Here is a 12806-nt window from a genome sequence, read left to right as displayed (position 1 = left end):
TCTGATCTCATCTTAATCCACCATGAGCAGAGCACTTTGCAGCATTTAGCAAGTTACAGTGGCAAGGAAAAACTTCCTTTAACAGGCAGAAACCTCCAGCAGGACCAGACTCATGTTAGACACACATCTGCTGAGACCGTGTTGGAGAGAGGGAGAGAGGGAGATGAAGAGAGAGAGAGAGATGATAGTGGGGAGACGGATAGTAGAAGGAACCTATGAGACAAGAGAACTCAGGGACTCCAGAAAGGTCTATGGTTAGTAACTTTAACGGGACAGGAAGAGTTAAAGTAAGAGACAGGCAGAGAGAGGATCCCAGTGTGTCAGTCTAAGCCTATAGAAGCATAACTAAGACCTGGTCCAAGCCTAATCCAGCTCTAACTATAAGCTTCATCAAAAAGGAAAGTTTGAAGCCTACTCTTAAAAGTAGAGAGGGTGTCTGCCTCTGGGACCCTGACTGATTGCATCCTAAATCAAGACACAATCCATCCACAGCAGCAGGCGGTCTACGGATGGGACTATGATGTCACCGTTTTCAGAAGATCTGCACATCTCTCGTTTACAAGACGAAGTAAAGGGGGTTCATTTTTAAAAATTCCCCTCAGAAGTGAGTTTAAAGTTCTGTGGACCTGTGGAGACCTCCAGTGACCAGGCATGCCTGTCAGTACAGGTTGTGTTGAGATAACCAGGTGTGTGTGTGTATGTGTGTGTGTGTGTTTAGGTGATGGGGCATCACAATGCTCAGTTGGATCCTCTGGGAATCAGCTGTGTGAATTTTGATGATGCTCCGGTCAATACCGGCTTCCAGGACGTCGGTGAGACAACAGAGCTAAAAAACAAACTGCTTCAGTCTGTGGTGTTAATGTTGCTTCTCCCTCCCACCCTTCCTCCTTTCTCTCTCTCACTCACTCTCTCTCTCTCTCTCTCACTCTCACTCTCTCTCCTCCTCCTCCTCCTCCTCCTCTCTTCAATCTTCTTTTAAAACTTTACCCTGCTATTGTTCAACCTCTGCCTTCTCTCCTCTGTCCTTCCTTTTATGTAAACTCCTGTTTTCGATATCGACCCTTTGCTCTTTTCTTCTTTTCTGTACCTTCCCTCGATCCTCCACTCCATCCTGCTTCTCATCCACTCACATCTTCACATCCTCCCGGCCATTTTTGTTGCGTCTCGTTTTTTCGTCGTCATTTCTTCTCCTTGGTTTTGTTGCGTCTTGTCCTCCTCCTGCTCCTCCTCACTTCTCCACCTCCACCTCCTCTTCCTCTCCCTCCTCTTCCTCCTCCTGCCTCCGGGTGGGCTCTGTGCTGTTGTCACTCCCTGTAGATCCGAGGGCACCATGTGGCCCAGTTGGACCCCCTCGGCATCATGGACGCTGATCTGGACTCGTGTGTCCCCACTGACATTATCACCTCCTCCGACAAGCTGGGTGAGGAGTAAACCCCTTAGAGAACAGAAGGTCTTCTTTCTCTCCCCCCCTGTCCCCTCGTTTCCTCCCGGTCTGCCTCGCAGTCGGGCTCTTTCAGAAAGTTACCCTCAGTTTGGGAATGTTTCTGTGACTTGTCTTGAACTGAAACCTTGTTGAACACGTGAAACATCCATGAATGTTTGAGAAAGTCTAAACTGAGACTCCCCTCGATCTCTCTAAACCTCCTGTAGCGTTAACATAAATCTTAAATCTTCATATAACTTAATATATAACCCAGGTAATGTTTATTAACTGAAATATGACTTCATACTAGTCCCTATCTTGTGGGCTCAGTTGTTCAAAAGGTTTAATCTGGATTAGAATGATCCAGTTCTGGATACCTCCCTTTTTTTCTATCCAGGATCAGTTAATCCAGCTCAGATTTGTTCAGGGTTTTAGTTTATTTTGGTTTGTTTCGTTTCATTCCATTCCGCTTTGTTTTGTTCCATACCGTTTCATTTCATCCCGTTTTGTTCCTTTCCATTTCATTAATTTACATATTGTTATATTTCATTCCACTTTGTTTTGATCCTTTCCGTTTTATTTTGTTCAATTCAGTTTTGTTTTGTTCCTTTTCACTTAGTTTGTTCCATTCTGTTTTGTTTTGTTTTGTTCCATACCGTTCATTCCATCCTGTTTTGTTCCTTTCCATTTCATTAATTTACATATTGTTATATTTCGTTGTTTTGATCCGTTTTGTTTTGTTCCATTTGGTTTTGTTTTGTTCCTTTTGCATTTCGTTTGTTTCTTTGCGTTTTGTTTTGATCCATTCCATACAGCTTTATTCCTTTTTTTTCCATTTGTTTTTGTTTCTTTCTATTCCATTCCGTTTTGATTAGTTCCATTTTATCACGTTTTCATTTGCTCTATCTTTTTTGTTCTTTTTCCGTTTTGTCTTGTTTTGTTCCATTCTGTTTTGTTCCTTTCCACTTCATTAATTTCCATACAGTTTTATTTAATTCCGATTTGTTTTGATCCATTTAGTTTTGTTTTGTTCCTTTGCATTTTGTTTGTTCCATTCTATTACATTTTCTTTTGCTCATTCTTTTTTGTTCCTTTCCGTTTTTTGTTCCATTCAATTCCGCTTTGTTCCCTTTTTTTAATTAATTTTTGTTTCCTTCCATTCCATTCCGTTTTGTTTGTTTCCAATTCCGTTTGTTTTGTTCCATTCCATTTAGTTTTGTTCCACTCCGTCCACTCTGTCACTTTTGAACAACTGGGACCCCCTTATATTTAACTAAAGTCTCTCTCTTCGTGTCTCACTCTTAAATTAATTTCCTTGCACACATTTTTCTTAAACTTTGAATTCTTGACCCCTTTAAGGACTTTGAGCTTCAACCAAACATCCAGCAAACCTTGATCTTGTTGTTTGATCGGTTTGTCTTTATTGGATTGGCTCTACAGGAACACTTTTGACCCTGTGGTGTCTTCGATTGAATCTCTTTATGACCCGTTAGAGAAACGGCCAAGAGATTAGAGACACATTAATGAGATTAGGAAGAAATAAATCTAGGAAAATAAGGTGTTATTTTTTTTCAAAGGTGGACAATCAGCCAACACAAACCTGTATTTTGAGAATTTCCAAATGTTTTGGCCTCCCTTTCTGGAGGCTGTCACGTCGTCCATCCTTTCATGCAGTCTGTGTTTTGAGGCGTTGGCGTCTGGAGTTTGCAGCATCTTTGATTTGGCGGCAGAGATCGGCGGCTGTGCTTTGAGACGTTTTGTTTGCTTTGTGATGTTTGGCTTCTGCTCTCATCTGCGGCCTCGTTGGCTTGTTGTGTAGCTTTGGCTCCCCCTGCTGGCTGGTTGTGGTCAGAGGAGACACAGAGGTCAGTGACTGCCTCTGCATTCTATAAGGATCTCCTGGTAAAGCCGTGTCATGAAGCCAAGCCTGATCCAGCTCTAACTATAAGCTTTAACAAAAAGGAAAGTTTGAAGCCTACTCTTAAAAGTAGAGAGGGTGTCTGCCTCCTGGACCCTGACTGGTAGATGATTCCAAAGGAGAGGCGCCTGATAACTGAAGGCTTTACCTCCCATACTACTTTTAGGGACTAACCCAAATCTAATCAAAAGACTATCTATCCTTTCGTTGTATGTTTATTATTCTATCTCTACTGCCTCTTGCTTGGTTGCTACTAACAGCTTTTAGCTTTAGCACGGCCCTCCGTCTGTCTGCTCTCACTGAAGTCAGAATGACATCAGCGCTGTCAGTCTTCGGTCTTGAAGCGTATCAGGGGCGGTTCATATCTCATAAACAGACTGGAGTTTGTGGTCCAAACAGAGGATGTCCGTGTTGAGTTCAGTGTCCGTGCTGCTCGGGGATAAGTAGCTCCCCTGCTTTAATGAAGGTGACCTGTGTCGAATGGCCTCTGTGTGGGTTGGTTGATGTGTGGCTTCTGTATTTAGGACTTTTGATTCCGGGCATGTTGTTGATGAACTGCATCTCTTTCTCCTCCACCTCTCCAAACTTCCTCAATGACCTTTAAAAGGCGGTGGAGAGGTCGAGAAGCAGGGGCTGGTGTTGTGCTCTGTAGAAGGTTGTGGCGTTGGTTTAAAGTGCCCGTGGTTGTGTCGGGTTTCAGCAGGGGGGGTCGTAGGTCACTAATGGTTTCCCGGGTGTCTCTCCCTTTGCTGCTCCCTGCCGGCGACCCTCCAGACGTGGCGGTGTTCAAGGAGAGGCTGAGAATCCTAACGGTAGGAGGTATGAGAAACGAAAACGTTGGTGTGTCCCCAGGAAGTGCTGTGAAGCTTCTCTAGTGACTGGAGTCTCCTTCAGCTGCAGTAGTGTGCACGTGAAAATGTTAGAGGAGCTCCAGGACGCCAGAAAGAGATCCTGCTCTCTGCTGGACTTCTCACACGGGTCAGCAGAAGGATCTGTTTCTGACGTCCTGAGCTCCTTCAGGGTAAAGAGTAAAAGGGGTATTTTAATTTGGTTCACTATCTTTCCATCATCAAACATCTTGTTATGAGTGTTTGCTTAAGTTTCGTCTGCAAGATGAGACCCTATGCGGTGCTTTCGCCACCACTTGACATCTTTGAACTTTATACCGTTTCAATGGAAAAGTAAAGAAGAAGAACAATATTCAATTATTGAAAAAAACTGAGCTTCAAAGAAAGGAATTTTAGTCGGGGTGTAACGATTCTTTTCAACAACGATTCGATTGCAAAAACAAATCCTTATAAAGTCTGCCGTGCTTAAATCCAATGCATTATTTCCTAGTATGGATACAATCGATTTATCACCTTTTAAAACGATGTTAGATCGATATATGTCGTCCAGAAGGCCAACTTGCCGAGCACAGATCGATGTAGTCGGATCGTAGGAATATAAATCCATACATTCATGTAGTAGATGAATCATTACACCCCTAGTTTTTGGTCATAGAGAAGACGGAGAAGCTGCATCAGATGTGGGTCTGTCGCATTAAAGCTATTATTCCATATCAAGTGGCCAAACCTCAATAAATCAGCCGGCAAACATCACGTGACTCTTTTGAGGAAGACTGCAGGAAGTTTGTCGTCCAAACATGTCGAGGTAAAAAGAAAACATGCTCATCTTGTAATAAGAGCGATCTAAATGAACATAGAGCCAGAATAAATGAACCTGTTTGGGTTAAACTTCCTGTTTTGATCCAGCAGATGAAATTTGATCCTCTCCACAGTTTTGTTCCTAGGGATGGGTACCTTTCACATTTGAACTGATACGGTACCGATACCCGGTACCTGGGAATCGGTACCGGTACTCAACGGTACCAATTTTCAGTACTTTTGTGTTTTTATTTAGTAATAAATATTAATTTTAAAAAAAGATCTCAAATTTGTTTAATTTAACGTATTTATTTAATTTAACATGAAATGAACAGAAACAGGATTATATAGGTGGTTAGATATATTAGCTGACACGTGCTCGTGGCGTCTAATTGCTCTTTCAGGAGTTTATCAATGAACACACGTGAACGCCTGAGGACGGGGAAAAGTCAGTTCTCCGTCTCTTTATAATAACAGACACACAACTTACATGTTGAGCATTCACACACACAGGAACGGTTATAAACGGGGTTAGGTAGTTCGAGCGAGAGGGTCAGTCTCAACCATAGACTGTATAAAATAAACTTAACCCTCCTGCAGCTCTGCCTCACGGTGAGTGCGCTCGCCCGTCAGCTGCAGGCTCCGTTCCACTCCCTCACAGTCACAGGGATGCGTTCAGGTACCGAAACATGGTACCATTTGATTTTACGTGAGTCGGTACTCGGTAGTACCGACGGAATTCGGTCGGTACCTATAAAAGTACCGAATTCGGTACCCATCCCTAATTGTTCCTGATGTCAGACGGTGAACCAGAGTGAAATATCCCTTTAAGAGTTCAGATCAGAGGAAACATCCTGCATACAAACTATTGAATGTCATTCTGCAGCTAAATGTTCAACCAGTGTTGCTTCAGCGCCCCTGACCTCTGACCCTCGAGTGGCTCCTGTCTGTAGTGGTCCATGTAGCTAGTTTTGTTAGCTTGTAGCTGCTGCTACTTATCGGCTGAAGTCTTTCTGTCAGTGATGTGTTTTTTTATTTTTTTATTGAAGTTAAAAAAAGTTTCTTTAAATGAAAAATGTACTCTTCTTTTTCGTCTGATTTGATGTGTTAGATAAAATTCTGTTAAAGAAAACTTGCCTGCTTTAAGAAATATCACTGATAGAAAACGTTCGTCCTGTTTTCGTTAGCACTGTTAGCTTCTTTAGCTTGAATCAGAGTTACTCTGAGTTAGATCTCTTTCTGTCTTTTCTCTCTCTCTCTCTCTTTTAATCTCCTTCACTTCCTTTCTGCTTTCTTCTTTGCTCGGATGTTTGCGGGCGTTTCTACAGTTTTAGCGTTTAACCATCTTTCGCAGCAGTTTTTAAAAAAAACAACAAAGAAGAAAGAGGCAGAGCTAACCGTCCTGTGATGCTAACATGGTGTCAGAAAGTGTTCAGACTAGAAGAAACTCAGCTCCTGAAAGTTTTCGTAGATGAGAAGAAACGACTGAGGCACGCAAGAGAGTCAGAATTCTTTGCCCTATCGTTACAAACTTGTTACAGTTACAGTTTAGATGCTAACGGTAGCTAACATTTTAGCCACATTGTATTGATGCTAACGGAAGCTAACGGTTTTACCTCACCTCATGGTCTATGGCGTCAACAAGCAGAAGCTAAATGTGCCGGAACTCTTTTCCACGGATTGGTCAGTGTGCCTCTGGCGTTGCTCATGTTAGCGAAAGTTACTAACCGTAGTCAAGGGGTTTCGGCCAATCAGAATCAAGCTTCTTGCACAGCCAATATTCTGCACGAAATCCCCAACCCTTCTAGTCTGAACACTCGCATAAAGTCGAACGAGCATCTTCAAACACCTCGCAGGCTGTACGGTGGAGCTACGCTGTGCTTCTTTTCTTCCTGCATATGAAAACCAGAGTTCTGTGACTGTGTGTTTCAGAGTCAGACTTCCAGTCCCAGCTTAGTGTGGACTGCAGACCGAGCGGTAAACATCTGAAACATGTCGCTTTGTGTCTGTGGAACAAAACGCCTTGGCTGCCGTCTGTCGTAAGCAGAGAAGAGGAGTGTTGTCTTGTTCTGTGTTTCCTCTCCTCCTTCCTGCTCCTGAAGAAGAGGAGGAGGAGGAGAGTGAGGAAGATGCTGTCTGCCTGCTGTCTTTTAGAGAGGCTCTGTGTCCTGATTGGCCGGTTTGTGTCTGTTTGGTCTCCTCCTCGTTACTCAGGTCGTCAGAGGAGAGTTGTAACCTCTTGTGAGCGCTCTGATTGGCTGGATCAGCTGTCACTCTGCCTGTTCAGCCCTCTGATTGGCTGACTGCAACAGACAACATTCAAAGTGCAGGATTTTATGTTTTCAAACACACACACACACACACACACACACACACACACACACACACCTCTCTTCTGTCTCTCTCTTTCTCTCTCTCTGTTCCATAACACTCGTCCCCCTCACTTTCCCATAATCAGTTTGAATTTGCAGAATAATCTAAAAATCCTGATAACCCCGCCCCCCTCCAACATGTCAGTCATGCTCTCATTAACACATCGCTGCTCACTTCATAGTGACCTCCAGCTTTGTTTGTTAATAATCAACCTGGAGACTCGCTGTCACCTTTCCCCCCCCTCAGGTTTTGGACTTTTCACCCTCCGTCTTGTCTTCCAGGAGAACGGTGCTGAAAAACGGGGTCAGCGGAGGTCAAGCAGTCAGACAGGGGAAAGTTAGCCAAGGGAGCACAAAAGAAAGAGTACACAGAGATTTGATTCTTCTGGATTTATCTCGATTATCTGATTTGATTTGGTTTATTTTTTTTAAAGTTATGTTTTGGGGAGTTTTTTGCCCTTTTATTGGACAGGAAATGTGGAGAGCAGATAGCGGGGAAAGACATGCAGCAAATGGTCGAGGCCAGGAGTCGAACCTGCGATCACTGCAACAAGGACTATAGCCTTCATACATGGGGCGCACGCTTAGACTGCTAGGCCAATGACACCCTGAAGTGTTAATTTTCTGACCTGAAGTCGATCCAGGAGTCTTTAGATATCAAAGATGATGTTAGTTGGTGTTCATCTTGTAGCGGTAACTTAAAATAAAGACCTTCTTTGTCCCTTCTGAATGAAGTGAGGTCTCCGACTCGGGCTTTCCAAATCCCAATCTAACTGAGAAGGAAGGAGATATTTAAAGAAACAAAGCAAAGATCTTTTGAAACAGCAGTTTAATAAAAGATCTGTTTCTGTCACTGTCCAAAACATTGCAACTTGAACATTTCTTCTCCTCCTCATCCTGCACGATTTAAAGCTTTTTAACAAACTTCAGTGAAATAATCTCCGCTCTTATCTCCAACACTGATGTTAGAAAAGAAACAGTCTGAGGCCTCGTCGAGTGTTAAACCTGCCCTGGACTGAAAGATTCATGAAACCTCAGCAGATGATAAAAATAACAGTTTTGTTATTACAACAAACGCAGCACACACTAACAGATTACAGTCCGGGTCCCAACCAAGCGACAGCCTCTGGTCTTAAAACATGAAGCCCCATGTGGAAGTGTTAAAAACTGCAGTTCATGGAGCGTCCACTAGAGGCTGGCTGCAGAAACACAGGAAACCACATACACACCCATTCAAAGAAGATGATCTTTACAGCAGAAATAAACATGTTTACAGCCTGGTTCAAAAAAACAGTTTAGGTCTGAAGAGCTCATTTCTCTGTCGGCACACACTCAACGGGGTGATTTTATTTATAAGTCATTATTTGTGAAGATTTTAAACTTAAGAGTTTTGCCCAAATAAGGCACACTGTAGCTGTTAGCGAAAAGGCTAAAGGCCTGCCTCTTTACCTCGCAGTAGCTTGAAAGATGTTAGGTTGAGTTCAGCATTTCCAATATGGCACCAGCCGACAATCGGCTTCAAAACAGCGCTTCAGAAACAGATGGGTGACGTCACAGATACTACGTCCATTTATAAAACAGTCTGTGATCACACTTCACAATATCTGATGAGATAAGCTGGACTTTGGCTGCACTGACTGGATTTTGTGTTGCAAGTCCGACCAGTAATGCGAGTTATTCCACCAGATGTGACAGAGCGAGTTAGACGCTGCTTTCTCTTCTGCACGGCTTAAAATGCATCAAGCTGCATAGTTGACTCAGGAAGTAAGGCAAGAAAGTGAGAACCTGAAGGAAGAGAGAGATGAAGAGGTCATGATTTTCTCTTCCTGTGGAGACAGTAACGTTTAATGATGATGATGTAGTTAACAACACAAAACGCCTCTAGGCCTTGAGGAATGTAGACTTAAGCATTCAGAGTGATGCCACCTGTAAAAGGTTCAGTCTGCTGCTACTCTGTCGTCTGCAAACATCACGTTCAGACTGAAACGTGCTGCTGAACACGTCACTGAAGGGAATAAGGATGTGGAGAAGGGAGACCTGAGGTGCCATGTCCACTGCCGTCGCTGCGTCTGTTTTCTATTCAAATCAAATGTAATTCAGCGCTAAAACGCCCTTACACGGGAGTTCCACCAGATTTGTGTTCGGTCTGTCTCCGATCAGCTGGACAGCTGGAGTCATGTGACCCAGGTTTCCCCACAGTAATCACTGAATCAAGGATTCTCCTCCTCCTCCTCTCCTCATCCATGTTGTCTTTCTGGTCCTCTGAAAACCTCTGACCTGTTGACTCCAGGCCTGGCTCCGCTCATCATGACTTTGGTTTGTTGTTGTAGTTAAGTGAAATACGATCTGGTGATAACACAGAGTGTTTTATTCTGAAAATTAACCGGATGTTTTCATTTTGTTTTGGTGAAACCTGACTTCCTGTCCCGCTCCATCTGCTCTGTTGAGATTGATGCGTCGTGCTCCGGCATCCGGCAGAAATAGAAGTCTTGTGTATCTGATCCGGAGGACTCGGAGGAACGCAAAGGAGTGGATCCAGTGGAAGTTAACACATTGACACATTGAGTAGAAACCTATCAGATCCGGTGCTGTGACGGATCTGACACAGATCTGATCCGATTCGGCCGTTAGCATCAGCTGATTTTTGTCTCAGCTCTCTCAGTTAAAAAACACTTCAAATTTTGGAACACAATGTCACTTCCTGATCACGGACCAATCAGAAAGAAGAAGGGGTGGGACCTCTGTAATCACCTGAGAGGTCCGTATGGAGGAGAAAAGTTATTACAATCATTTTTTCGAGGTTCGAGCTGCTGTAGTGGACACGGCACCTAAAGGGACTATTTCCAGCAGCGTAGGGATCCTGCTAAAGACACGTGTGCGTTAACTTCTGTGTGATAACGAGAGGTATCAGCAGACTGAGCTTTGATTCATGTGTTTTGATGTGTGAAGCTCCTGATTGGCTCAGATTGATGATACTAACGATGTCTCTTTGTACTTTTACTTTTCTTTTTGACTCGACTGAACCCCTCGATCTCTTCCTCACTCCGTCCTGCTGCTGCAACACAAACTCTTCTTCATCATTTAACTGCCTCTGCTGCTGTCGCTTCTCACTGCTCTCTCTTCTCTCCATCTGTCTGCATGTTTGTCGTCCGTCTTTGTCCGTCTCTAAATGTCCCTCATATTGTTTTTATAATATTCACGTGTTCATGCATTCATTACTAACGTACGTATGCATGTTTTCATTTGTCCACGGCCTGTTTGTGTCGGTCCGTCTCTCTGTCGTCCACTCTCTACGCCCTGCAACCCTTTCTCACTTCCTTCCCTCTTTTCTCCCTCCTCCTCTTCCTCCTCCTCCCTTCCTGCTCTGCTCTTCTGTGCTGTGATGCATCATGGGACGTGTAGGCTTCTACGGTCTGGACGAGTCCGACCTGGACAAGGTGTTCCGGCTGCCCACCACCACCTTCATCGGTGGCTCCGAGAGCGCCCTGCCGCTGAAAGAGATCATACGCCGGTTGGAGGTAAACACACACACACATACACACACACACACACACACACACACACACACACACACACACACACACACACACACACACACACACACACACACACACACACACACACACACACACACACACACAAGAGCTACACATCTTCATAGAAGCTGCACATTGCTGAACGCAGTGAAAGTCGTCCTGCACCAACACAGATCATTGAAATGAGAAGCAACCTCAGGTGTTGGAAAATGAAGCCACGTTAAACACGGCAGAGTCAGGTGGCTCAAACACAATGTTACCTACATACCGTCTCCTGTGTGCACCTGACGCTCACCTGCGCCCTCCTGCTCCGTGTCTGCCCTCAGATGGCGTACTGTCAGCACATCGGCGTGGAGTTCATGTTCATCAACGACCTGGAGCAGTGTCAGTGGATCCGGCAGAAGTTCGAGACTCCCGGAGTGATGCAGTTCACTCTGGAGGAGAAGAGGACTCTGCTGGCCCGCATGGTCCGCTCCACCAGGTAAATACACACACATCATCAGCTCTACAAAATCCAGCCTCTATACTCCTCCGTGCGCCTGCTCAGGTGTTTCTGAAGCAGTCAGGACAAAGGTGATGGTGATGAGCCTTTAAAGGGAGCGTGCGTGTGTGTGTGTTTTCAGGTTTGAGGAGTTCCTGCAGAAGAAGTGGTCTGCAGAGAAGCGTTTTGGTCTGGAGGGCTGTGAGTCTCTGATCCCGGCTCTGAAAACCATCATCGATAAGTCTTCTCAGAACGGTGTGGAGAACGTCATCATGGGCATGCCTCACAGGTAAGAGAAAGACTCACTTCAACCTTTGTTTCTAGAGTATTTATCATTCCTCTTTTAACAGATCGCTTCACAGACAAACACAGGAAGAGTCACAAAGTCCTCTGGTTTCAAAAGAAAGAAGCAAAGAGTCAAAATCAGAGAAGTCTTTGGGCTTTAGTTCCTAAGATGCTATACAATGCCCGATACGTGGTCCATGATCGTGATCATACCATGACACGGCGATTCTGGGGTAACACGAGAGTTACAAGACAATCATATGCCGATAAATCACTACAAGGACCCCTAAAAGGAAAACGGAAGGATTTATGTCATGTCATGAGTCGTGAAGTCGTCCATTTAGAATAGGGATTCCTAAAGTTGGGTTTTGGGACCCAATTGGGTGTCTCTACAATTGCATATTTCACCCTTTATTGTAAAAACATCAACAAAAGTAGTGATGAAATTTGAAATAAAACCTTGCAATCACATTTTCTTCATGAGTTTCTGCCTTCTTTTTGTTGCCAGATGACTCCTAAAGTTAGGGTTAGTTAACAGTTAATTAAGAAAAGCATCGTTAGCAGCAGGTTAATTCATTAAAGCACAGGAAACACAGCTACATGTGAATATTCTTATTATTTACAGACCAGCTAAATAAAGTATGAAGGTGCATTTAATCACTTCGAGGGACAGAGGGAGATCAGAAAAGTTTTAGAACCCCTGATATAGAGGGGCATATTGTTTTACTATTGAAATGCATGAGTCAGGAAGACGATATAATGCTGTATCTGTGTTTTGCATCCTTTCTTCACCTCCCTCTCTCTTCTTTCAGGGGTCGTCTGAATGTTTTGGCCAACGTGATCCGTAAAGAGCTGGAGCAGATCTTCTGTCAGTTTGACTCCAAACTGGAAAGTGCTGACGAGGTAATCAAACTTCTTCGGAGGGTAGCGTTAGTTCAGGCAGATCGGCGTACAGAACATCAGCTACTCTCAATCTACGTTCTATTTAAACCGCTTTCCAACCCCTCCTCCTCTCCAGCTCATCCTCTCTGCTGTGTCTGATTTTACCAGTGTCATATGTATCTTCACTGATGCTCGCTCTGTTCTGTACCCCGGGGGTCTTTGCTGCTGCTCTCCCTGCCTGCCTACCTTGGCTTCTCATGTAT

The 12806-nt window shown here is 44.2% G+C and overlaps 1 protein-coding gene across 2 annotated transcripts in view; it reads left to right on the top strand.

The window, feature by feature from the left end:
- ogdha (oxoglutarate (alpha-ketoglutarate) dehydrogenase a (lipoamide)) overlaps window positions 1–12806 on the top strand; it is a 39424-nt gene that overhangs the window by 14900 nt on the left and 11718 nt on the right. Inside the window, exons 4-8 of one of the 2 annotated variants that reach the window (XM_034692711.1) lie at window positions 1318–1420; window positions 10762–10877; window positions 11222–11376; window positions 11519–11665; window positions 12474–12564. In XM_034692711.1, the coding sequence (XP_034548602.1) occupies window positions 1318–1420; window positions 10762–10877; window positions 11222–11376; window positions 11519–11665; window positions 12474–12564 (612 nt within the window). Of the gene's footprint in view, window positions 1–718; window positions 813–1317; window positions 1421–10761; window positions 10878–11221; window positions 11377–11518; window positions 11666–12473; window positions 12565–12806 lie in introns of both variants that reach the window. The other variant, XM_034692712.1, reaches the window with a different exon arrangement.

This window comes from Notolabrus celidotus, chromosome 9 (assembly GCF_009762535.1).
Source record: "Notolabrus celidotus isolate fNotCel1 chromosome 9, fNotCel1.pri, whole genome shotgun sequence".
NCBI classification, from domain to species: Eukaryota; Metazoa; Chordata; class Actinopteri; order Labriformes; family Labridae; genus Notolabrus; species Notolabrus celidotus.
The sequence above is the reverse complement of the archived record's forward strand: the minus strand, read 5'-3'. Positions and strand labels throughout refer to the sequence as shown.